General features: G+C 40.1%; 5 protein-coding genes across 12 annotated transcripts; 3 read left to right on the forward strand and 2 right to left on the reverse strand.

Moving 5' to 3' along the window:
* Positions 1-843: 843 nt before the first annotated feature.
* LOC129580985 (uncharacterized) lies at positions 844-3,352 on the forward strand. The gene is made up of 5 exons (XM_055471785.1): positions 844-1,145; positions 1,436-1,746; positions 2,085-2,230; positions 2,529-2,700; positions 3,027-3,352. The coding sequence occupies exons 1-5, from the start codon at positions 1,044-1,046 to the stop codon at positions 3,091-3,093; spliced, it is 798 nt and encodes a 265-aa protein (XP_055327760.1). The 5' UTR covers positions 844-1,043; the 3' UTR covers positions 3,094-3,352.
* Positions 3,353-3,597: 245 nt separating this feature from the next.
* LOC129580986 (UPF0764 protein C16orf89-like) lies at positions 3,598-8,085 on the reverse strand. Its single transcript, XM_055471786.1, has 7 exons — positions 7,217-8,085; positions 6,800-6,967; positions 6,461-6,614; positions 6,100-6,208; positions 4,909-5,065; positions 4,123-4,332; positions 3,598-3,881 (listed from the first exon to the last, which is right to left on the reverse strand). Exons 1-7 carry the CDS (start codon positions 7,449-7,451, stop codon positions 3,790-3,792), a joined length of 1,125 nt encoding a protein of 374 aa, XP_055327761.1. The 5' UTR covers positions 7,452-8,085; the 3' UTR covers positions 3,598-3,789.
* Positions 8,086-10,777: 2,692 nt separating this feature from the next.
* LOC129581499 (peroxidase-like) lies at positions 10,778-19,166 on the forward strand. 2 transcript variants are annotated; one of them, XM_055472622.1, is made up of 20 exons: positions 10,778-11,094; positions 11,909-12,041; positions 12,135-12,749; positions 13,882-14,037; positions 14,149-14,241; positions 14,399-14,562; positions 14,856-14,968; positions 15,063-15,086; positions 15,231-15,245; positions 15,379-15,506; positions 16,227-16,342; positions 16,671-16,721; positions 16,814-16,927; positions 17,020-17,042; positions 17,122-17,274; positions 17,512-17,614; positions 17,897-18,329; positions 18,402-18,574; positions 18,681-18,783; positions 18,887-19,166. In XM_055472622.1, the coding sequence occupies exons 2-20, from the start codon at positions 12,028-12,030 to the stop codon at positions 18,960-18,962; spliced, it is 2,667 nt and encodes an 888-aa protein (XP_055328597.1). In that variant the 5' UTR covers positions 10,778-11,094; positions 11,909-12,027; the 3' UTR covers positions 18,963-19,166. The 2 variants fall into 2 exon arrangements, with proteins under 2 accessions (XP_055328597.1, XP_055328598.1); XM_055472623.1 differs by having other exon boundaries at positions 10,780-11,094; positions 12,135-12,739; positions 13,875-14,037.
* Positions 19,011-24,848, reverse strand: LOC129581500 (keratin, type I cytoskeletal 10-like). Of its 7 annotated transcripts, XR_008689509.1 has the most exons (10): positions 22,598-22,805; positions 22,120-22,289; positions 21,956-22,023; positions 21,643-21,768; positions 20,301-20,550; positions 20,150-20,205; positions 20,058-20,083; positions 19,860-19,978; positions 19,638-19,694; positions 19,453-19,535 (listed from the first exon to the last, which is right to left on the reverse strand). XR_008689509.1 is itself a non-coding variant. In XM_055472627.1 (9 exons), exons 2-9 carry the CDS (start codon positions 22,245-22,247, stop codon positions 19,398-19,400), a joined length of 849 nt encoding a protein of 282 aa, XP_055328602.1. In that variant the 5' UTR covers positions 22,248-22,289; positions 23,144-23,285; the 3' UTR covers positions 19,011-19,397. The 7 variants fall into 7 exon arrangements, 6 of the variants coding, with proteins under 6 accessions (XP_055328602.1, XP_055328603.1, XP_055328600.1 ...); XM_055472627.1 differs by lacking the exons at positions 19,860-19,978; positions 22,598-22,805 and adding an exon at positions 23,144-23,285 and having other exon boundaries at positions 19,011-19,535; XM_055472628.1 differs by lacking the exon at positions 19,860-19,978 and having other exon boundaries at positions 19,011-19,535; positions 21,962-22,023; positions 22,598-22,802.
* Positions 24,849-24,964: 116 nt separating this feature from the next.
* On the forward strand, positions 24,965-26,162 carry LOC129581502 (60S ribosomal protein L17-like). The gene is made up of 3 exons (XM_055472630.1): positions 24,965-25,297; positions 25,619-25,814; positions 25,908-26,162. The coding sequence occupies exons 1-3, from the start codon at positions 25,082-25,084 to the stop codon at positions 26,054-26,056; spliced, it is 561 nt and encodes a 186-aa protein (XP_055328605.1). The 5' UTR covers positions 24,965-25,081; the 3' UTR covers positions 26,057-26,162.
* The last annotated feature ends 489 nt before the right edge of the window (positions 26,163-26,651 follow it).

The raw sequence follows: 26,651 nt of genomic DNA on the forward strand, positions 1-26,651 counted from the left end.
TTATAACCTATGGTACCTGGCCAAAGTAGGCTTAATTAATTTTTTAAATACCAGTTAACGTTTTCGTTTGCTCATTGTTATCTCTAGCCAGGTGTCTTGTTTGTATATTAACCGTAAGCGGTTCAGATTTCCTGCTGTCCACATTTTTTGGCCGGACGTACACTAAAGCACTTGTGTACTCGTCTGAGAAGTTATTCCATATTGTACGTAGTTAAAATGCAAAAAGCGAAAGTTTGATCTAGCAGGAATTTATATCAGAATTGCGCAGAATGCACCCATGCAGTAAGTACAAGTAGATGTACAGCAGCGAGCAACAAGTGACGACAGTTGCTTGGACCCTTGTCTAAACTACAAATATTCTCAGAATACGCGCTAAACTTGATTGATGTGTGCAACCGTAAAGGCAAATCTAGTTAGCCTTTGTTCTGGTTGGGGAAGTTTTAACATAATATAATCCCAGTTTAAAGTGCAGCTGATTTAGTGACTCATTATCAAAACGTGGAAAATATGAAAACAAATACTAAACAACGCAGAATGTAAAAATCAACCACGCCCTTCTTATCACACTCTGGTGTTAATGCAGAAGGCGTTTTAAAAAACGCATCATAACGACGTATTCAAATATAATTGCTACGTCTGCTGATTTGAAAAAAACTGCTGGCTTGGTCAATAAAGTTCCGAAAAATGGAACACGGAACATACACTTTAAACACTTGTTCAAAGACTTCGCGGCAACTACCGCCACTTTGACCGTATGACTGGTAGTGAAGACTTACCTTCTCTTGTTAAAAAATGCGAGCATAAATATGGATCAAAGCGGATTCCTGACAACAAGGCTTGTCAGTTCTCTGCACATAAGCGCATTATTTCGCCGCATTAGAAAAGCGTTTCCACGTGCACCTACAGATACATACGCCAATGCCTCAAGAAGAATGCATACATTATCAGGCGAATATTACTTTATCCATAAGTGAAACATCGTATCGATCGGCTAGAGAGTGTGCATCAAGATCTGTATTAAGTAGTTTTTCATATGTGTGTTAATGTGTATATCTCAGGGTTGTTTTATTAATAAGTCCACTGCAGCACTTCTCTACAGAATGTTTTTCTCCTATTGCATATTTATTACTATCTTCACTGCTACGGTAAATATCTTGGTTCGTAAAGTCTCGTTCAGAAAATTTAAATAAGTCTGATTTGCTTTATTTACGCATATTATTTACGTTAAACACATCACAGCGGTAGAAGTAGTTTTAACCATGAAAGTATTACAATACACTCCTATTATGTACAGTACATGTTTTAGAACAGGAAATTTTTTTAAATGTTGATTTTTTTACATGATGTTCTGTACATTACATACAAGTTATGTACAATTGCAAGAGCACAATTTAGTTGTTCATCTTCCATTCCATAAAATACTCCTTGTATATAGGTGTTTTCACAAGAGGTGCCATCATATTATTTCGGCAACCGCGGTACCGCATCGGATAGCCAATCGCGATATGTGTACACCTCGTCCGACCGCCGACGACCACAGCCGGATGATTATTACTCACCCGGCCGCAATTCCCGAAACAACGATCAGTTTAACAGCGACTCCAGTGACGGCAGTCAATTTCCTGATTATTTTCGCATCGAGGTAGAAGTGCAGAATCTGGACAATCCCAGCGGACTCTTGGCTAACGGACAAAATTGCGATACACTGAACGCATGTGATCCGCGGGTTTCGGTTTATATGGACATGTAAGTCATAATAACAGAAATCATTATCATTAAATTTAGGTTTTCAGTATCGTGGTCATTGCGTTTAGTCAATTATAGACCAAAACATTAAAATTATTCGCATGTATCAGTTATCATCAAAACTTTGCTGTTAAATTTGCTACTAGTACTAGTAAGTTAAATAGCACACATAGTGTTTGCTAACTGGACGGTTTTTTTATGGATATACGTAATTCGTCACGCTTTATTATTACTAACTTATCTAAGGATTAAGCAGCCGTTCACAATATTATGTACTCGTTTCGTGACTATGTGCGATGTGCCATACTCAAATTAATTTAGATTGTGTAATTTAACAGTAGTCAGCCCAGATCACCATGGCCGGGACCGGTGCCCATTTCCAAATGGAAAACCATCTTCGATGGTACCAACAGGAATTCAGCCAATATAGGGAAAGTCGTTATTCGAGATGTCTGTGGCGGCGGGTTAGGTGGAATTAATTTAAGTAAGCGTCGGTCAAAATCAAAAATAAAAACGATTTCGTAAATTCGCCTAATGGTGCATTTCCTTCGCGCTGAATTATGTGCATGCACTGAAATATTCGCTGGCTTTATTTCCACATTTCCACCGGCGGTCGTATGTCTCGTCCAACGCGAAAATGGAACAATTCACACATAGTTACATTCCAGTAGCGCAGATTTCTTCTATCGATTGCAATGCATACACATTATAATTCAGGCCTACTGCAAACCGTAAACGTTATTTACTGAGTGTGGAAAACGTATTGCACCTGTTGATTTTAGGAGCTAAAATTGTGGATGCCGATGATACCAGTGGGGATGATATTATCGGGCAATTTGAATGTGCATATGACAACTTAACGCCGGATGATGTAGCGCCGACGCTCATGTCGGCATCTTGGTCACGGTCAACACAGTGTTTTTCTGTTTCCAAAAATCAACCCAGTAGTATTAGGTAAGATTTATGAATCCCATTATACGTGCGAGCAAAAATTAATTTAAAAACGATATAATATTCACTTTATGCTCAAAAATCGGTTCGGGAGTTCTGCTCTACGGTAACCAGTTACTTACAGATGCAGTGCAGTTCCTGTACATGTAGCAACTGACCATCATGTTAAAATACAGTAACTGGCACTTAACATTTTTATTTTCAGCTGTTAAATTTCAAGAATTAGCACTTTATAGATAAAATTCTATCTCCGTTCATGCATATTTTTTTATAATTTTTTATAATAAAATCCATTTTATAATTTTAAAATTGGTGTTTATACTTTTCAGACTGACAACACGTATGCGAATGTACACCATTCCACGCAGCAGTTGTCGAGCAGATGCACCGCGATAAAAATTTCGTCCCGATTTGGTTGTTAAATGATTCCTATAACTTGCAGTACCAACCAATACGTTGTTCCATAGAGCCTAGTAACCGACTTCCATAACTACCTGGGCATGGCGTTCTTAAGGGTCACAAGAAATTTGTAATTTATTGCTACATTGGTGCCGCAAATTTTCTGCTAGAAGCGGGTGTTCATTAATGGCATGCTTGGGCAAGGTCACGGTGGCAAATGGGTCTGCAACGACTCTGAATTTGAATAAAGTGGAACAAAAATGCCTTTTGATGTTATTTTGCTTCGAACTTTCGGACCCCGGTCAGCGCTGAACGAGCCGCAGTCAAACACAGTATAATCAAACGACGACATACTTCATACAATAAATCTACTTCATACACTTCGCACTTCCAGTTAAGGGATTTGACCCGGTAAAAAAGAAGTTTTATAAAAATTGGAGATTTTTAGGTTTTCGTCATATTATATGGTTTAAACTTAATCACATGAACATCTCTTTAAAATCGGTCACACTTTACTTTATTTATATCGATGATGTGCGCGAACACTTAATTATAACAATTAAGTCAATAAAATCGTACGAATAAAAGCGATGAGGAAGAACAAAAATAAACCTCGTTATAACACTTCTTGTTCTGCATGACACACGATTTGAAACCTCAACTCCATCACACGTGTGCAAAATTTCCCGTCGATTATATGCTTCCGGATGCGAATAACACCAGAAACTTGATGTAGGCGCCAAGCGCGGCCGCGGCCACAGCCGTGCGATGTGCCGAACAGTTATCTGGAAGAGAAAGAAAAATCAAAAATCGACCATAGGTTCATTCACCAATGTGCTAGCCGCACAATGTGACGCAAATTGCTTTTGGCACGAAACACTTTTGTAACCTGATATACAAATAAATTGACAAACCGAAACTGACAAGCATGAAACACACACACTTCACATATTGATCCTGCTTGGAAGCTTTTAGCACAGGGACCTAAGTAGTGTATGCCTAATGCCAGTACGTATGTATGCGTGCCTTGCATCCGCTTTTCCTGACGTTTCAAGCGCAGTCCATGTTGCGTCCATTTGCTGCTCGGCGGCAGTGCGTCGGCGCTGCTGGAACTAATTGACTTTTTTACCGGTTCACCCATTCCATAACATCCTTCGGCTTGTTGCCATTTTAAAATGTGATCTAGCCAGGCGCTTTTGAAGAAGTTTCCATAGCCGAGGATGCCGCACAGTGCAACTGCAAATTGCAGAATTAACCATTCTGCTACTAGGCGTCAAAGTCTCCTGAGATCGCTTAAAATAAGGACAAGCCAAATAAAGGTCACGTGCACGCTTATCTATACTTTGTTCTAGCGTGACAGAAACAATAAGTTTCATTATTCATCAGCAATAATTCAACAAATATGTAATATTTAGTATTAGTTCTGCAATGAGGCATGATTTGCTTACAGAAGTGAAAATTCAAATCGCACTGCCTTCGAAGTACTGCAGCGCTTTCTCGCACAGTTGAAAAGAAGAATAAATTAAATATCGTCGTACATCACTGCGGAAAGTTGTCGACACCGTATTAAGCAAAGCGATACCACTAAAAAAGATCGACCGAATTGAGTAAAAGCAAGATCGAATAAGATAAACGACTGAAATGTGAACAGCATTTCATATCATAGAAATATCAAAATAACAAAAAGCTCTTTCGTATCGGTATGGTTAGTGTACAAAGTAGCGCTGTTTATATTACTGCTAACATTTCTGGTAATACAAAACACGTGCACAAAACTGGATAGGAAGGGATTTTATTCCAAATTTCACTTACTTTGTTCGATGAAAATGTCGTGTTTTGAGAGAGGATAACCGTTTGCTGCGATTTCTTTTGCTTGTCCGTAAACATTGGCACAGATGCGGTTCGCAATATCGGTTAGAGTTTCGCCAGATGCGGCAGCCCGGCGGCGAAGCTCGTTCCCACAACCAGCCTGTGATGGGAACATGATCGCATGTTTATGCTGCGCAATGGGGATTACATTCTTGTTATAGCTAACAATTCGTTCGAGAAATCTTTAACTTTTCAGCGTCCATAAGCTTTCAAAAAATCAAACAAAACCGCAGTAAACAATATATCGCATCTTTTATATTATATCAAACCATTGATGCTGAAATTTTTTATCGACATATAACGATATGTATGTTGTGCTCTAGTATGATGAGTTAATTAGCACTGATGTTACTGCGAGGGACACGACCACACTTGCCTGGAGCACTGCAGTGCATTCAATTTAATTAAGCTACTTTGTTATGTATCTCGTAGACACTCTTAACAAGCTCCATAATCAATACCTTCTTATAATTATTTGCTTTCTTCCGCATAAAAACACGGGCGGACGAGACGGTATTGATTATCTACTCGCTTATTGTGCACACTGTACACTGTTCCCGGGCTTTACGACCGGAAATAACGCTCTGCTAGCTATGCGCCGGAATCGTTAACGCCTGCAGCGGCTAAACGGGAAGCCGCGGCCGGGTAACATTAAGACGGGCAATTACGAAACAAATTTTAAGACGGGATTTATGCGCGGGCGATAAGTCACCTTGATGTATCCTTAATTGTACTGTTTAACTGTTTATATATTATTCGATATTAGAGCACATCATTCATCATTCAATGCGACGGGTTAGATTTCCAATGGCACTTTTCTCGTTTCTACTGAAATGCATCCACGATCGACCAGCATAAATTGTGCCGGCACAGATTGACGGGAGTAATTGTAAGGCTCTCTTGAGTGCAATCATGTCAGATTGTTTGTAAAGTCATTTGCCTCAACTAAAAGGGTTATTTGTAAAAGTTTGCAGGGTTTATTGGTAAAGAAAACAATTAATCCTCAGGCTAGTATGCCTGCACTGCAATAAAGTTTAATTATATGGTCAATTTGCTAGGATCAGAGCTGTACTTTCAGTTAATACAAATTTGTAGGCCAAAAACTATGATCACTTTGAAAAAATGCATATTTACCTTTGCCGATATTTCCAGCAGAAACATTTGATGTGTCAGTGAGTAGCCATATAACCCCGGCATCGTCATGATATTCCAGCAATTTGAAGGAATCGTGCAACCGCCATTTCTAATGAGTAACCATAACTTCATTTAGCAATCTATCGTAAACGGCTGTACGTGTATTTTTTAAGTATGAACGATTCCCGTCATAGTTGTATATAAATTTATTCTGATTTCCGGTGTGATAACACAATATTTCTGGCCCTTTCGTGTGTGTGTGTGTGTGCAGAACGTAAATTAATCGTACTCGTATAATATGGTAATGTATAATAAATATACATAAAGTTAAATGCAGTTTCACATATACCTTACGACTTACTGTGTGCTACCCAAAATCTGATTTATGCAGTCATCCGACTGGGATTCTTTGAGTTTCTCCGTCTCTTGGACATGAATAATTAGGCTTTTATTAAGCGTTTTTAACGCCGCATAGTCGATTTCCCAAAGCCCCTTGCGAAGTACGCCGCCGATTCCTGCCGAATTCAACGGACGTAACGTACATTTAGCGTCCACACAGATAGTATTGTATTATTGACTGATCTATTCATGCCGCATTTTTATTGGCGTTTATGCCGTGGTGTTCGTATGATTGATCGTCAATGTACACGTACTGTAATGCGGAAAATTGAATCCGATGCCGGGGCTCGAATTGACTTACGCTGAAAGTAATCTGGCTCATTCTTCTCCACAATCTCGGTGCCTCTGTTCGTAATGAAATCCAGCCGCTCTCGAAGGATGCGCAGTCGATGATGCAAGTCTTCCGATAAGGGAATATCCACGCTTTTCTTATCTTCATCAATACGCTTCAACAGACTGGCGAGTTGACCTTATATGTACAATATTCGAAATTAGCAAACATACAGAGAAAGGATACGTAACGATATTAAATTTATTATAAACGTATTTATGACATGTAAAGTATAATTTGCTCACATTGTTATAAAGTTATAATTGTCAAATTCATCGCTACTTATAAACCCTTGGAAATTTGTAGTACGTATATAATAAGCTAACCTAAACTATAGCTAACCTATGCTAACATAAACAACCCTAAGTTGTAGAACAGTAAACCAACCTTCGGCAATACGTGTTCCAATAAAAAGATCCAAGTTTCCCTGCTCGTAATGATGTTCCAGAAACCACGCCAACCTGTCTAATGCTGTAATAGAACGGATCAAATACTGCTTCGCCTCCACAAATTCCTTCTCGCTTTTAACTTTTCCCCATATCGCAGTCAGCCGTCCAAACATGCACAATACAAACAAGCTTAAGGTACACAAACCGGAAACGCCGGATAATGATGGGCGCATGTCGTACACCGTCTAATTTGTTACTGTCGATGCGGAAATTCGGTAGAATGAAGATTTTATATGTACGGGATAACGATGTCGAGATAAATATACATTTATATGCTAAACGGATTCAACAGATTCCCAAATAACAGGGAATAGTTGCCAGTGCATGATCAAATACTGCGCAGAATGCATCACAAACGTCCACCGACGTCCACGACAACGTCCGCCGGATGACAGTCAAAGCGCAGCTAAATGGATTTAAACGCCGCAAGGTTAATTCCGGCGTGATCGCCTGCGCCACTCATCAATGTATGCAAAAGCAATTTGCCTTGTTGCTCTTTTGTTCAGGAGTGGGTAGAGCCGGAGAATAGGGAGTAAACGTTACAGAGGATTTTAATCTGTCCGACGAATATCCCGTGGGTATCGTATGGCCGCACCGCTTGTTGGGCATTATTATCCAATATCGTCGGAACTGCTTTAATCGGCTATTGGGAATCGTTACTAAGATGTCAAACGCGCGACCAAATAATACGCCGGATTTCTTCCCAACCGTGATGCACTCGCGATTTAATGGCGCCGGCACCAGCAGCGCGGTATGCCGTCCCCTGTTCGCGCGCCGTGTGTGTGCCGGTTGGTTATGTATGTGTGCGGCTTCCGGTTGGGTAGCCGCGTGCAGTTGCATTAAGTGGGACCACATATATGTGCAACTGTACGCGAATGCGGTTTATGACACTGGTAATGTTTTTACCATCACCATCCGAGAATCCAGTAACCGCCCAAATTAAAAAGGTTTTATCGCCCAATGACCTTGATCAGGCAGATAGAGCTTTCTGATCGGTATTTAGCTATCGATATCCTGTGCTGGTTTACAGTTCTGTTGAATGATAACTTTTGGAACCAACTTTTGGTCGTTCGGTTTCCAATATGTTGCATAATTTACGAGTATTAAAGACCTTACCATGATCAGTTGCGATTCCCTTTATCCCCGCTGACTGTGTAACATTTCTGCGATGCAGTTTATAATCATGCTTGATACAAACAAGGCCGGACGGAACCTACTTACAAGCTATGATTAGTGATATGCATGGGCAATTGTATGCTCCTTACAAAACTTCGAAAAACGACCTTCGGGTAACGCGCGTCAAAGCGGCTATATATGAAAAAATCCGTATTAAAGGGTTTGCAGAATTCTGTATTAAATGCATATTACACGAAATATATAGCGATATAGATATTCACGATATGCCCTTATTGCTTACTCTATTGAACTCTTTGCAGGATCGGAGGCGCTTGCCAAGACTAATTGTTAAATAGAACAAATTACGAGTTTTTTGTTTTTATTGATACTAAATTGCTGGCCGCAACGACTTAAACGGTAGATAAAGGTAATAAAATGAATAAAGTTGACACAAAACAGCTTTTATATATAGGACTCCAAGCTCTGCAGCGTAAAGTAGAATTATACGGTAGTTTGACAAAAAAGAAAACATATTTGGGAGTGTGACGATCGATAAGCCAAACATTGAATTGCGGCATCAACGACATACCACACAAGGAAAACAAAGAAATCGAATGCCGTAATTACCGCCAAATTTCTTAATATACTTGTAGTCAAAATAATTAATCTACAAGCTCGGTATGTGGGCACTGGGCAGTGCATCGCTGGATACATATATTTGTGTAGTCGTGCATTGTGCACTGGCTTGTGGTGACCTTTAATTTTACGTACGTTGCTATTTCACGGGTAAGGTAAAGATACCACAAATCCTCTGTATTTTACCGCCGCGAACAGTCGTTAATTGAATATAATTTATAAATTAATAATAAAACATTTTCATTAATTGTTTTATAAACATTCAGGCGATTTCTTATTGTATTTTCTTTCTCGAGTCCGTAAGCAAGCTAGCGGCTTCTGATCGATGTACTCTGTAGCTCCTAGATTTGCGGCGAATGTCTACGATGACTACTCTAGTGTTGTGGAACTAAACGCACAGCTACCTATTTCTGTGCATGTTACATACTTCGACATTACAGCGTCCATAATCTGTGCACTTCTATGCATTAAAGGTTAACCAGTTTTTTTGCTATCTACTCGTAGTATTCTTCGGCAGTCCGATATTTGGGCAAACCTCCTACAAAAAGTGCAAACAACAGAAAATAGAACAAACATGATAATCTCTTTTTGTTTATAGACAAGAACACAAGGATTCACCGAGGTTTGCGAATTCGCCAACAAACGATGGCTTCGGGCTGATACAATTGCGTGTGTACGACAACTTTAAAACAATTCGGCACCCTAGTGGAATGTATTTCCCGCATGTGTTTTCCACTAATACCTTCTCAATAATTAACTAGTCGCTCATTTGACACGTATATGTATGGGGAAAATGTTTTTCGTCAGTCAAAACATCAAAACAAAGCAATTTAGTGAACACGTGCCGGAATCACTTTAGTCCAAAAGCGGGCGTTCCGGGTTCACTTGCACTTAACGACATCTTACTATGACCAATCCAAGGTGACGGCCATAATTTAGTACAAATGTACAATGATAATTAATTCTCCTACGGGGAAATTTCAAAATTCCATTCCACTGGTGTGATTGCCGACCACGCGTTGTCACGTTTTCCGGGAAAACACAATTAGCGGTGGCTAAAAGAACCGCCTGTTTCCACACGGATGAACTTGAAACTTGCATATTTTAATGAGTATATATACCAACTGGAATTTTCATTCAAAAATAATGGCATTTACGTAGACAAGTGTTGTTGTCGCTTTTGAATGAACACCAACATAAACAGTTGATCAACATAAATTTGGTAAAATTTGTGTCATTAATTAAGAGCAAATTGCATCAATATATGGACGAAAAAGTCGATTATAACTTATCGTTGACTCTAAACAGCAACTGCTGACAAATTTCATAGCAGAAGTGCCGTTTATTACAATAACTAATAGAACTACATACTGCGAGACTCAAATCTTAGCAAACCACATATTACTACTCATCAGAAGTGGGAACGTAATTAGAATAATTATCACATCATTAGTGTATTAATTAGCGAAAATGTTTGGGTTTAACTGATAAACTGATTGACAAAACTAATGCCATGAGTGCTTCGATTTTCATGGAAGTTTAAGGATATAATATTACGTTAAAAGGATTTTTTATTAATAAACCGGTAAAGCCAGCGGCAACATCACTTCATTGGTTACACAAGCCTTCTGACACATGAAAAGCAACAACACTTGTACGAAAAGCAAATAATTTTTCCGTGACGTAGTGGGTGTTAAATGTACTGTAAATGCCGGGCAGAAAACTTAGCGGTAAACAATGCGCACAGTTAATGACACGCTGAAGCAGGTGCAATAATTGCCTGTGGTGACTAAGACGCCAGCTATTTACCTCGTCATTTTTATTCCGTACCGCTGATTGATCATGCAAAATTGTTTTTTCGAATAAAAGCGCGGAGTGGGTCTGGAGTTTGCAATTTTTTCGTGATGTAGTCGGGAGTCTGATTGCGAAATATTTCGCCAATTAATTCGCTGTTCTGCAGAGGGAAGTTTAATTGTGGTGTTACCGTGAGAACGTTAAAGTATTATACCGGCATTCTTGAGCCAGTCATTACTATGGGATACTTCCATTTCGGCAAAAAATACAGTAAGCGTCCAACAATAAACACCATAATCGATGTGATAGTCTGTTTCAGTTTGCAAATGATTAACAATTCGTCGGCTTTGTGTGCGCGTTCTCGTTTTCGCAAGTGAATGCTGTTCTGTGTCAGATACGCGGTAGCACTGTATTTGCAAAGTGATGCGCACACAAATGTGAAGCAGCACATTAACGCGCATAATGTAGTAGTGTTTTTTGCTAATCGCCTTTTCAGAATTAAGATCTGTTGTGCACTTACTTTTACTTATTTACATCTTAGTAAGATTATTTATAGAATAAGACAGACTGTTACAAATTGAATTTATGTATATTTGGCTTCTTCATTTGAAAAGTAATCGTTCACAGCATTTGCATTTAAAAGTTGCTCTAGAAATTTTGAAACTTGACTTCTTTCGTATTCTGCTTAAGGATATATTACATATACAATATGAATGACCGGTGCACAATGCAGTCATTTGTCGATTGCTAACGCCTGTCAATCACTTTCTTGCCATGAACATCTTTTATGCCATGCTTATTATTTATACAAGTGCTCTCTTATGAAGTTTATTCTTTTCTCCTTTTTTCGATTCACAAGAAACATATTTATCGGTTTTGGCATGAATTACTGAACATGCGCGGGTGGTGCTCTAGTGTGCATAACAAATGCTTAATAGTACAACGTATGTCTTTTCGCTAAACGATTACCGTAAATAGGAAATGAATAAGTATGCAATTTGTACATGCAAAGTTACCCGGAGAAGTAGAAGGAATGATATCGATAGAACAGCTTCTTAGCTTGTAACATATTTGAATTTTGCAGATACAGTATGTGAAATCGTTCCGGCATAGTAATTTTCACCTGCGCTGCAGTTCTCACAAATTTTCCTGGAAGAAAACTTTCTGCTTCTTTTTTTGTTATTTTCAACAATCAGCACTACCATGGATTTGCTCAGGTAAAAGCTGATTAATTTGTCGCAGCGATTTTCCGAAGAATCAGTTAATTTACCAATACCCTGTCCTCAGCAGCGACATCATTACTTTCACAGACTGGGTTTGTTATTATGCACATACGCATTTCTCAATCTCCTTGCATTTACCCTCAGCCAGGATGATTTCGTCCTGGATGATGCCAAAGCCAATATTCCCTTTTTTCGGAATCTTTTTGAGCGCATAAAAGCCGCTAAAGAGGAGAAGCAGCGCAAAATGGCCGCCGGTCAGTTCACGCCGCGCCAGCAGTTCAACGGCGGCCAACGCGCACCCAAGGCCATCGACAACGCAGCCGCCTCGGAGATAGTCGAAGTAGTGGCGCCGTCGTCAGCGCAATCGCGGGATTTCTTCACGGATGACGGCAGTCAGGATAATCAGGCGAGCGACAGTAATCAGCCGCAGAATAACGATGTCTCGCGTGCCACCGCCCTGGTACGGCTGCAGCCTGTAGATGCCGACAAACCGCCGATGACGGCCACTTTGTCGCATCCGTTCTCAGCGCTGACGAACGACGCCGTGGACGAACTGGCACAAAAAGCCACGGCCTTCTCCGCACTTACGGCGGGACCGAGCAGACGTCAACGGAAAAAGAAGAAGAAAACTACCACCACCACGACAACGACGACGACAACGACAACCGCAGCCGCTGATTACGATGATATTGGTAAGTGCCACTGTGCATCCCACCCTTATAGGCTGCCAGTAACGCCCAATTACCAGCGAAACAGGGAAAACCGATTCTCTTTGTGTTGGATAAAACCTTCCCAAAAAATTTTTTTCGTTGCGATAATTTGTAAGACATGCAACATTTGAACATGAACGCTTTGTGAACGCTAACTGCAAAACTTGCCCAGTTACAGCACAGAACGAACTGAAATTGTAGGATTGTGGAGTACAGAAATTAAAATATATTAAGATGGAATTGAGAAATAAATCATTAACTTACTTCACAAAAAATAATATTAGTACCTAGCTTTAATTATTTTATAATCGCACTTTTTTTCAAAGTCAGAATTCACAGTTGACGAGGTAGTATACAAATTGCTGTTAGTAACTGCGAACATAAAGCGCATTGCTCTACTGTCTACATCAGCAAATTCGAACACGCAGTAACTAGCAAAATTATTGGTTTATTACTCGCCAGTAACGTCATCTGTGCATCTAATACGTATCCATTTACATTAATTAATTGCGCATCTGATTGTTGATCTGAATGTTATGGCCGCGGACCGTAGTGGTCATAAACTGAACATTTTGTATTCTTGTGCAACACTCATGACCGTAAACATGTATGCGCTGTATAGGGTCAAGAGCACGAATAATGTCGTGTATGGTAGGCTTTTTCTTCGGTTCATTTGCTTTTTCATCAGTAAAGTGTAAACTGAGGAATTCACTAGTGAAATAATGCATATACATACACCTAATATTATCATATCCATTTTTTTAAGCGTGCGAGTGATTAATGTAAACGCGGAAGTTAATAGCGTATTTGCTACAGTGTACACTGCTGAAGATATTGCTGACAGACATTAATATAATCGCCGGTGTAATTTATTAATTACGCTATGCCAAAACAACAGAATGATGCATTATTTAATTTACGCCATACATGCAAAATCAGGCCTGCATTTGAAACTTACTGCGTTATAACAAGAATGGAAAATACATAATTACTACTATGCGTTCAATTCATACAAATTTGTATGCTTATGTTGCTTATTTCCGTGGCAGGGCATATTGCATGCCTTACACATTAATGCACATACGTGTTGATATGTAAGTACATCGTTTTTTTGCAGACACTACCGAAGAGACAACCACACTTTCCCTTACAAAGCCGCCGACGCCGCGCCGTTCCGCTGGTCAGTTGTCGGCACTGGAGAATCTTGGCGAGCAAAAGTCCGTTGTTGTCGGCAATCAAGCGAATGCGCTGGAACATCTGACACGAAAATTAGTCGACAAGTAATTAGTCTCCAATGATTTTCCTTTTCTTAATCAAATAATCTATTAACCACCGGCCAAATCCATTCAATGCGGAATGTGTACAAGTTCCTTGTTGTGTTACCATTATAGATTTGGAATCACGTCCGACCAAATAAGGAACGTCTTGCCGTTAATTCCTGTGTCGCAGACGATCAAACAAGACTGCTTAACCGAAGCCGAAGGGTAATTTATAAAGCACGTATGATAGAATGAATTGGTTACTAATCGCACGAATAACGGTAATGTGATTTATGTTTTATTTGTCTTTTTTCTGTTGTCATGCATGATGTCACGACAAGAATTATGCACATTTCATCGGTATTTTGTTCGGAATATCTAGATCACCGAAAGTTCCTCTGGACGATCCGTTTTCGGGGAATCTGCCGGATTGTGCCAGGACCAAGTACCGCTCTTTTGACGGCACCTGCAATAATATTGCCTTTCCCAACCGCGGAAGTGGGACGTCCATTTTCCTTCGGATGATCGAGCCGGATTATGCTGACTGTAAGATAATAAAGACACCGAACCAAACATTTTAATAACTGATCTTGTGAATTTTCGCTTTGATTAGATTGGTACTTAATTAAAACTGGCATATTTCATATGGAATCTATACTGACATATAAAGCAGAGACACTGACATATTGAAGACTGATCATATTATTTTTCTACCTGATAAGTGTGCAATCGCGAGATTTTTGTCTGATGGAATATTTATCAAAACCGCTGCGTCAAAAGACTCCGGCAAAATGTGGTGATTTATGCAGTGGGGTGTTATTATACATTTTAAATTTCAGCTATCGGAGCACCACGCAAATCGAAACGAGGTCTAACACTGCCAAGCGCAAGGTTAATTAGCAAACAAGTCGCCGGGAATTCCGATGTCCCTGCCAGCGACGCATCAGTCATGGTAGGTGCTTTTTCTCCAAAAGCATGTATGTTTTATGTTTTGGAATTTCCAAGAATTTGCTGCTTGACAATATTATAATATATTTCCTTTGCAGTTAATGCAATTTGGACAGTTTATTGTAAGTGTTCTCAAATTAAAGTAAGAGGCAAATCTATGCCGCTTGCTGCATTGGTTGCTTGCCGCTGATTTCATTCATATGAATGGTCCAATTCTTAAATCGCCTCTAACGGAATTCTTTCTTTTATGTGGTTTGTTACGCAAGGACCATGATGTGACGGTGAGTGAAAGTGGCAGCTGCTGGGAAATTTTCATGGTCATCCAAAAATGATAGCGAAAACATTTGCCTACCAGCGTAGATTAAGCTAATTGGATTATACAATGACCGCGGTGTGGTTGATCATTTTATGCAGAATACACCGAAATCGCGTGGTGTCGATAAACTTCCGCCGCAGTGCTGTTTTGATAATGATCCCAAACATGTCCTGGATCCGGCGTGCTTTCCAATTCTTATCCCAGCGGATGACAAATTTATGGCACCGTAAGTACAGATGTTTTGCACACACATTTATTAATAGTAATAACATTTACCTGTGAAAACTGACCAGCTACGAAACAGTACAGGTAACAAAAAAGAAGTGGTAAATCTAAAAAGCAAAAAGAAGTAGTAAACAAAAGTAGTAAACGTTTCGGCCAATTTCGGCCATATATCGATTGTGATTAATTCAGCAAGTTGAGCGTTTAACCACAAAACTTCAAAACTATTTTATTTTGTTGTATAAGATGTTTTATTATATATAAATATGTGATAGATTTTTTTTAAAAATTTGATGTTTAATTTTAAACCAAAGTTCGATTTGAAAGCGCTTTATCAGCTTGTACCACAATAATTATCCAGAAATATGCATCGTAAAGGAGAGAATGCAATAAAAAAGCCTACTCGTAGTAAAGAAAGACATTTATTGGCGATATTTGCCGAATCGACTATAAACTTTCTTCTGCGGTCATGTCAGGCGAACAAAAACTAGACAACACCGTTTTAGATGAAACGAAGTTTGATTGCTATATTGTTTAAAATTATTGTTTATTGTTTAAAATTATTGTTTGTTGTCAATAATATTTCGTCTTCGCATTGCATGAAAACACCATGTAAACTGTCTACCTTGAAGAAAAGAAAACCTGAAGCTGGAATACTGAAAATTTAAAAACACGAAAGCAGTATCAATTTATTTTATGATAACACTTTGTACAATCATTACAGATTAAACCAAACTTGTATGGAGTTTGTACGAAGCCTTCCCGGCACCCGCCCAGGATGCACATTGGGACCGCGGGAGCAGGTCAATCAAAACACGGCATTTATCGACGGAAGTGCTAGTAAGCCAACATTTAATTAATGTTTAACATTAATGTGTCAGTATGCTAACACACCCGATGATCAAACAAAGTATTTTTTAGGTTTTTAATCAGAAATCTAATAGTTTTCAACGTAATTTAAAGTGGATTGTTTTCTATCTGCACGTACAAATATTATAGATGCTGTATCAATGGCGCTTTGCTAGCTTTTTGGTATCGATGAACAATATATTTTTTTGTGATAATAATTGTACATGTTTGATATGCGCCGAAGATCCGGTTGTGCTGTTTAGGTTGGATAGTTACGCATTTTTAATAACTCTAACATTCTTTTCTGCTCGTTCGACAGTTTACGGTGGCTCGCAAGACAAAGCCGATTTCCTCCGTACAATGAGCGATGGTGCGTGCAGACGCGTGTTTAATGCGCCAGTTTTGTCGGGCATCTATCTCCGTGTTAAAGCAGACGCGGTAACCTTTGCTGACATATTGCAGGTTTGATGAAGACGTTCGCACCAAAGAACGATCCTCATTACGATCTCTTACCACAGAACGCCAAAAATTCCGAATGTATTGACCCGAGTGACACTAAAATGTGCTTCAGAGCCGGTAAGTGGTTGTTGCGTTTCTCAATTATGTAACAAATGATATCAAACACCCATTTTTCTTTGACCATGAAATAATATAATTATATTTTGTAGGCGATGTCCGAGTGAATGTCCACGTACGTGCAACAACGATTTTCGTTTACAGTGTGCAATTTATGCAGCTGACTGGGCATTATTGTGGTTGTGTGGTTGCAGTTGGGAATTGCAGAAATCCAGACTTTATGGGTACGACAACATAATTTGGTTGCCAGTAATCTGAAGGAAATCAATGCCCATTGGGATGATGACAAATTGTTCCAAGAAACTCGACACATTGTGGTCGCGCAACTACAACACATCACGTACAATGTATGTTTGTCGGCATACATCACAGTTAGGCAAGAGTACAGAGTGCTCTGTACATTACTTGTTACAATCGTTGGAAAATTAGTCTTATTCTTTTTAACATGCGCTAACCGAAGTCATATCGCTACTGCGCGTTTGGGGATAATCCTGTGTATCCAATAGTTGAATATTCTATTACATCGAATAAAATAAATCTAAACAAAAACTGCTTGTGCTTTCACCGTTATTTATATCTTACAGGAATACCTACCGGTTCTGTTAGGCGGACAGATTCTGGATAAATGGAAATTGAGGGTTTTGGACAATGGACGCTCCAGTGGATACGATATCACTGTTCATCCCGGTAAGAACAATACTACCTTGATTACGACTGTACGAATAGGTACGATTCCGCCTTAATTTTCGCATGACACTTTCGCTAAACACATCTCGAAATAAGTAAGTGCCTTTTGCGCAAGCAACAAAATCATCGAATGTAAAAAAGAAATAACGAACTGCACGGATCGGCGCTGTTACACGCAGCTATAGTTTGGGTCCCTTGGGAAAATGCAAGCATACCCTCAATTTCGCAAATACTCGGCACTTGCATTGTCACATGTTTCCAACGACATTCTTGTAAATTCAGGAATTCTGAACGAATTCGCCACGGCAGCCTATCGTTTCGGACACACGATGGTGCCCAATGAGTTCCGGCGCGCTTCGGCCAAATACCAGTTCCGCGGTAATGAGCGGCTCAAATCCACATTCTTCCATCCGTTCGCCCTGTACGACAAGGACGCCTTCGACGAGATCATCTTGGGCATGGTGTCGTCGCCCGCCCAGGAGGTGGATTCTAATTTTGTCGACGACCTGACAAACCATTTATTCGAGATCCCCGGCGACGCTTTTGGACTGGATCTTACGGCGCTGAATATCCAACGCGGTCGTGATCACGGCCTCGCCGGGTGGATGCGCTGGCGACAGTTGTGCGGACTTCCCACAGCCAGCACTTTCGATGAGCTGAAAGCCATGCAGATTATGGATGCGGCGTTTGTTGACCGGATGTCCGATGCTTATGAGTATGAGAGACCTTACAAGAATTTGCTTTCTAATGTATGTTTGCAAGTAGTTTATAAGGATTTTTATGGCAGTGACCTGGCGGATGTTGATTTGTATCTAGCCGGTTCCGCGGAAAATCATGTACCCGGAGGAAAAGTGGGACCGACATTTGCCTGTATAATTGCTGATCAATTCAGGCGATTGAAGTTTGGTGATCGATTTTGGTATGAGAATGACCTTCCACTTTCCTCATCATTATCAGACCGTAAGTGCAATTATTTTCGTAAAATTATTATAACATCATTAAAAACGGCGTAACAAACCAGAATTCGATAAAGTAGAAAATAAATAACGAGGTAAGCATTTTTCAGGCCAAGTGCAAGCAATACGCGGCATCACAATGTCCCGCATTTTGTGCGACAACACGCCTCTTATGGAAGCTATACAGCCCAAACCGTTATTGCTAGCCTCTGCGTAAGAACAATTAACCTATAATGTTTCGAAACGAGATAAACAATTTTGATTAATTATAATATTTTTTGTTATTATTTCCATAATTGTATGTACGTATTTGCAGGAGTAATCCCGTCACATCTTGCGACTCCATACCGCAGTTTGATTATAAACCTTGGAAAGTGCGGAGAAAAGGATAAAATCCTTATTTATGAGATTCCTGAAGTTGTTGTTTTGTTATAGCGGCGTTTCTTTGTTAGATATTTAATATAGCACACAGATTGTTCTCAGTCACGGATTAGCTACCTCCAATTCCTTTCAAAATACTTTGTTCATGTACCAAAGCAAATACACCCTGTATACATAAAATACAGTAACTGACCAAATAAAGGTTCAAACTTAAATGCCAGCGTCGGTATCCTAAATCCTTTGACTTACTACTGGTTAAAAAAGCCAAACCGAAAAATATACACTACATTAAAAAGTTAAAATGGCATGAAAAAAAGCCAACAATTCCCAGTCAATCGCAATGCAACAAAAATACAGAAAAACAAACGCCTTTTCATTCAGCAAACAAAAGCGTGAGTCATCATAGGGGAAAAGAGAATCAAGGAATAGAATGCAGTGTTGCGAGGCTACTGCGCGAAATTGCGCAGCGCTTTGGCGATCATTCCCAAGTAACCCTTCCAGGCGCTCTTATTTTCCGCATTCTGGTTAAAATCCTCTTCCGGCAGTTTCGATCCGAGAAGATTAAAAATCACTCCTTTTATGATCTACACCGACAAAAGAAATAAAAATCTTCCGCATTACAAACTGTTGAACACACACAACTCCTCAGGAACAAAAACTTTCAAATTAAAAATACCGTTGTTCACCTTATAAATGTCGCGAGAGGAGTTATCCGGGTTGCCAGCATCTTGTGCAACGGGAGTCTAAACGTGAAGAGAAGCGCGTACATTTATTTATATAAAAAGAAATAACTTTCGACATTAATCTTATGCACGTCATACGACAAAATTTCAAAACAATCGGCTAATATTGTAGTGCGCCGACTTCTGGCGCACTACAATATAAACTTTTTGTTAGTTTTAATTCACCAAAAACGCCAGCAACCGGATGTTGCACGCATAAGCGGTTTTCAGGCTAATATATATGTAGACAAATCAGCTGCAGGATGGCATAAAACGATCCAAAACGCGTTCAGGAGTGTGCGAAACTGCGAAAGATTAAGCGGACTGCGGATATACTGGTATACGAAATCGGTACCTTGTACCGGGCATTTTCTTTAAACTCACCTTCATGAAGAATGATAAAAGCTTCCCTGCAATCAAGGACAAAATAATTCACATAAAAGTCCCTTACGAAATAAGTCAGCAACCAAGCATACCAGGATCATGTAAGCCTTGCGCCAGAGCCGCCATGCCTCCCAGACTTCCAATCAACCTAAAAAATTATTATTACTGTACGCGATGCATTTGGTCATTATTCTGACGAATGCAGTTACTAGTCCTGTATATTTGGGTGCTTGTCTTACTTACTGCATAATATTTCCCCCACCGCCACCGCCACCGGAGCCTCCCCCAAATTGTCGCGCCAGACTCCCCAATCCACCAAGTGTGTCCATTAGACTGCCCCCGCCTCCTCCAGACCGTGGCGTGTCGGTGCTGTTTCCTTCCGAATTGGCTGGTCGTTCTTCTCCCAACTGAGATCGCCCACCGCCCAAAAACTGTCCGGCCAAACCACCGAGCTGTCCCATAAGGTCTCCACCACCTCCTCCACCCGAGCCTCCTACGTGTATCGAGAGAAGATGTTAGTTAACCTGCACGTTCAAAGTAATGAAAATATTAATCTGCATTGTGGTAACATTTTTATTTTTTTATTTCCAGGCATTCGCTCAAGTAAAATTTGCCTCTCACAAAATCTTAAACCATGGTTGAATTTTTAAAACACAAAACCATGCGTCCACAAACAATGTTCTTGTTTAAATACACTAAGAACATCTGTCGTGAGTCACATACGTGTCATGATCAGCCAGAGTTAAGTAAGTTGGGCAATAAGTACTGTACGAAGAAAGAAAGTGAAAGAAACAGGAAAAGGCTTGAAGCCTTAAACAACCAATAAACACAATAAACCAATGTAAAAACTGTTCTCAAGCCAGCCGGCTATCGCAGATCACACCTCTCGCTGGTCTCATTTGAGCAGAGGTGCTGAAGACATGTTCGCTGCTGTCGTTAAATGAAATGTTGTTGTTGTTAAATGAAACGATAAATAATATCGCTGTCGTTGTTTTTTATGTGAAATGATCGTTGTTAAACTCGAGAAGCTCAAGTTCAACAACAATCATTTCACATAAAAAATAAACGTGAGCTGGATGACAAATATTTTAAAATTTAAAAAAACAATAAAAAAATGCGTATTGAAAACTAAAAAAAAATCACTGCAATCCAAATTATTTGAGAAATGCGACAACAGCTAATGCGCTGATAACATGCTGCAGTGCACTGACAACCCAGTGTGCCAAATGAAGATTTGCAGTGATCGCGCATCGCTCTTATACAAAAACAAAAATTTTGAAAAAGCCGCCAAATTTCTATTTTTGCAAGGTTGAGCCCTAACACAAAATTTAACAAAATTTCGGGCAAACCAAATTGTGACTTGGAATTTACTTTGAAATCTACGTATCACCATGAACTCTAATTAGGTAATTAGTAACAGGTAATTAAGCAACTGCAGTATCATAGACATATTTTAGGTGCTAGCTGATGTTTACTGCATGTCGAAACAATCAGTAGTTACCCACCTGATTATTTCTGCATAGCGGTATTGTACATTTTATACCAAAACCATATGCAAAGCCAGCATTAAATTATTTTTACAAACCTCCATCACGTCGAGTACCCAGAAATTGTCCAGCCAATCCACCAAGCTGATAGAACAAATCATTATTTCCACCTTCCGCGCCGCGTCCAGTTGACTCGCCGCCACCTGCGTGCGCCTGATCGTCTCCTGGTATTCACTCACTGACAGGTAACTCGACGTAGTCCTCACTGTGTAAGTTTGTCAGTATGAGCACTCCTTCGAACATCAAACATCAAACCGCATTCTTGTATCTGTATGTGTAAAACGGTGAGACGGTATGAAAGAAATTCCTTGAGAAAATGCATCAACACACATTACTCCTACGACAATTTACCTGCGGCTGCGGGTGGTGCAGACGGTTCAGCGCTGCCACCTTCTCCACCAAGCTGGGTTTTAACCAAGCTAACGCACATAAACGCACATAAATTATGATATTACCAGTGTAGGAAAAACCCCAATTTGCATACATCGGATGGCCTTGCCAAATCCGCCGCTCACCTTTTAACCAAATCCACAGCCAAATTCTGCACGCTCCCCTCGGCGCCCAATAACTGTGCCCATGTGGAGCGCACAATGTCTTCATGCTGCGGAGGAAGCTGCTTGATCGGATCGGGCTGGTCTGACATTCTGGCAAATTTACTTTTGATCTGCTTGGGTTTACTTAGGCGCTGTAAACAAACACAACGAGATTTCCCACTACAATCAATTTAAAAGTCGCTCACAGTAGTGTAAGACACACTCAAAACTCAGTATACTGTATTGTATCGAAATTTGAAACGGAAGCATTAAATCTCGGAGACAGATGAACGTATACAGTTTACACGTTTCCCCCAATGCAATGCACGGAATCTGTGGAAAGTTGGAAACCAGCAGAGATAAAAACGCTTATCGATCGAAAAATAAGCCTATTACCGATCCGATCCCGCCAATCGCCTGTGCTTGAGATAGCTTAAACAGCACGCAGTACACAATTTACCCGGCTTGATCTTGAAAGTTGCCGAACAAGTTTTTCGGATGTGAGACCACACGGAATATTGTAATTTAGCTTAAGAAAGAAACCACTGCTTTTGTATGGATCTTAGATCCATATCGATCGCACTCAAGGCGCAATGCAAGCTCAGTAATTTTAACGAATCAGAATAATGTTTGAAAGAACAACGCTGGGTCTGCAAAGTGCGGAGATAAGCAACCGTGAGAAATCGCCGGTACACTGGCACTGGATGCCGATTGCCGCTGCATAATTTCACGCTTTGATTAGATCGCTAGTGCGGTATGTACGAGTATGTAAGACTTGTTCAGCAGTTGTACTATTTCTCGTAAGTACTTCTAAGTATCTATAATCTGATATGACTAAATAGGAAATTAATTACTTTTAAAAAAAGCACTACAAAACATAACAACAACACACAACTCGGTTTTCACCTGAAATATGGGTAAGCAACGAAGAGCAACGAAAACCAGTAAAACAACAAGGCACTACCACTGTTAAACTTAGAAAATCAGATATGCATAGCGCACTTACGTGCTCGGTGCTGCATTATTTCCTCAGAGAGATTTTCCAATTAATTCAGAAAACTTCTGCAGGAAGTCTTCGGAATCAGTCATTTTAGCGCTGCATCGGTGCGCTAATTCATTCAATCCAGGCTTCGACAATAACGGCGCGCCGGTAAAAAGCCCTTTCCGCCAAAAAGCCGGTCGAAAAATATCACGACAAACTCGTGCTAAATTATTGTTTTCGATTTGATTCGTGCATATTCCACTCTGGATATCACATTTTCCCTGGCAATCAAACATGGCACAGTCTCCATCAACAGAACATTTCCGCCCGGCTAACTGCTCTGCCAGTAAATTGCGGAAAAACACTAAATCCAAGTCAATCACTTTCACACGGCCGACAACGGGATCCCAGCCGAAATTTCCCAACTGGACATCGCACAGTTCAACAGAAGCTGTGTCTAACTGATGTACTAACTGCAAAAAACCATAAACGACGCTGACAGTTTCTTCCCAGGATTTTTCCAGAATAAAGTTCTCGTCGATAATTTCGGGAATTTTTTCCACTACGAAGCCGTCACTGCAAGTGCCGAGTAATCCAGGAAAATAGAGGTTGATGGTCTTTAAGTAGGGAAGTATTTTTAACAACAGAAATTCATCTTGATGGATAAACTCCCACAACCGTAACAGTTCGGAATAATCCAGATTCTGTAAACCAGAGAAAAAATTCTCCGGAATAAAATCCGCATAATTAGCAAGGAGATAGTCGCGCATTTGGCGGTATATGGGAACGCCCTCTACCGGCTCACAGGATGTCGCAACTGATCGTTTATAAACGGCAGGAAGCATAATGGAAGAGTTTTCTAAATAGACCGAGATGACTGTGTCTTTTCCAGCGTGCTTTGGGAATAAAGCAAATTTGTTATTCCAGTCTGTAACACGAAAATGCAGAAAATGTTTCGGAAGTAACATTTGCTCATTTTGCCCTGCTAACAATTCGCAGGAGTTGGATGCCTAATAGCTGCTTGTTGATAATTTTTGCTGTTTACGGTATTAGCCTAATACCGTAAACAGCAAAAAATATAAACAAGCACGATTCCAAAAGAAGAGTAAGACTATGTACTCGTAGAGTCGTAGTGGAAATTTGAATGAAAAATCAAAGCGGAAAGATGGGCGGAACCGCCAGAACGAACCGAATTTTGGGCAAACAAAGATTCTGGAGCACAAATCAGGAGAAGTTTTGCTTTCTGGCAGACCGTTCCAAGCGTACCAGTTGTAGCACTACGAAACAGAATTGAGCCAAGGAAATTTAAGGTAGCAAAAGAACATTATAACAGAAACGTTTCAGCTAACGAAGAAGCAAAAACCCAAAGTGATGAGTACCTAACTACTTATCACGTAACAGTATATCTATACATCTAGATAGATATTATGTTATATGTACGTATGACATTTTGTACATGCGCATATCTATACGTATTTTTTTATCTAATCATTCTAATGCGTCGTCACGCCACAATTAGCGCCGCACTAACCGTGGATCTATGGCTCGTAAATCTCAACAGCCCAACGGTACACATCAAAATCAAGAGCAGTGCTAAAAATATGCATTTCTGATACAAATGCATAATATAAATATGTGGAGGGTACTCGAAAAATAATGGAAAATGAAAATATAGATATTTGCGAAAATATTTGGTCTGTCAGTATGTCATCTGCTTGAAAAAACACAAACATTTTGGCCCATAAGCTGTTCCCCAGGATTCTGGTTGGCTACAGTGGGCGCAATGCACCATCGGAGAGTGCGCACGGTGCATCCAATTTTGACACCATGCACAATGCGCACATGAAATCTTGCTGGCCGGTTCGTGATTTCCTGCACATTTGGAGAACTTCAGCGGAACCAGCTGAAAACCTATCTTGTCATCGGAATTGATTGTCTCAAAATTTATTGTAGTTCTTCAAAATGGGAAGATATAGCAGGGATGCGGAAAATCCGTCTCAGAGCTGCAAAGCTCGTGGCTCTGACATGCGATGCCACTTCAAGAACACCCGAGAAACCGCTCATGCCATCAAGGGAATGACTCTGCGTCGTGCCACAGCGTACCTGAAGAATGTTATCGCGAAGAAGGAAATTATTCCTTATCGTCGATTCACGGGACATGTGGGACGAAAAGGCCAGGTAAAGGATCGGTTTTTCTTACTTTGATTATTTGCGGGTTCTGAAAGTTGAAGTTCTTGTTCTTCTTTGATTAATCGTTAATTGAATCCTTAATTGTGGCGAGCTACCCCACATCCTGTACCGATTGCAGTAGGTCGTAAAAATGTGCTACAGGTTTATTAGAGCATGTGGTTAAACGTGGATTCGTAGCACTTGATTTGCTGTAAAAAGTAATTACGGCGTGATCGCATGACATTGCGGATCATTGTTTGCTGTTTGGCAGTGTGTGCACCATAAACAAATGGAAACCATGCCAGATCTTTTGCAAACCTTATTCTTTAGGCTAAACAATTCGGAGCGACCCAGGGACGTTGGCCAAAGAAGTCTGCCGAGTTCCTTCTCAGTTTGCTGCGGAATGCCGAGAGCAACGGCGAATACAAGAGCTTAAATGTGGAAAATCTTGTTATTGATCACATTCAAATTAATCGTGCGCCCAAAATGAGAAGAAGGACGTATCGCGCTCACGGTCGCATTAATCGTAAGTATTTATCTTTTCTCTACGGCAGTTTGCGCAATTGTTTTCGACGCATGTAAGTTGAATGTGGAGACTAATGCTGATATTTTTCCGTAGCTTTTCTGAGCTCCCCATCCCACATGGAAGTGATCCTGGTCGAGAAGGAAGGTATCGTCCCGAAGCCATCTGCCGTCGCTGAGCCCAAGGCCAAGAAGAAGGAGTCTAAGAAGAAGCAGGCCAGAATGAAGGCTCGCGAACGAGAGTGATCATTTTTTAAATAGCTGGCCTGTTTAGTTTAGGCCGATGTTCTTCGAGATGGATTTGTGAGTTCATGCGCTATTCTAAAAGCTCCAATAAAAATGTTTAGTAAAATGCGTGGATATTGTCTGGTCGTGCATGTACTGTGGTTATTAGTTATTACTAAGGAAATGATCGCTCACAACTTCGATAATTTTTAGTCACCTGATAAGGCTGATACAGTACTAGAAATTAGGATTGGCCTAAAAATTACTCCACAAAAAACAATTCTTTTTGTTAAATTGAAGTACTTGCGGACAGAGACATTTTTTCCTGTATTAACGGGGTTTTAAATTCTCCACTGAAAAACACGTCTCAAAATGTTTATTAATAAAGCGTAATACTGCAATACATATGGGTCGGACCATTCCGCAGACGAAGCAGGTCACAGCTGCTCTAACATCGTTCGGAATTTCGGTTTCAGTATTTCGGTTTTTTCTCGACTCTAATGCGCAACACAAGAATTTTCTTTCAACAGAATCACAGAAATTGACAAAATTGTAAAGTATTTTTAGTCTGTTTTAAGCAATATTATAATGATTATAATGATTGTTATTGTACATA

This window comes from Paramacrobiotus metropolitanus, unplaced genomic scaffold (assembly GCF_019649055.1).
Source record: "Paramacrobiotus metropolitanus isolate TYO unplaced genomic scaffold, Prichtersi_v1.0 Parri_scaffold0000005, whole genome shotgun sequence".
NCBI lineage: Eukaryota > Metazoa > Tardigrada > Eutardigrada > Parachela > Macrobiotidae > Paramacrobiotus > Paramacrobiotus metropolitanus.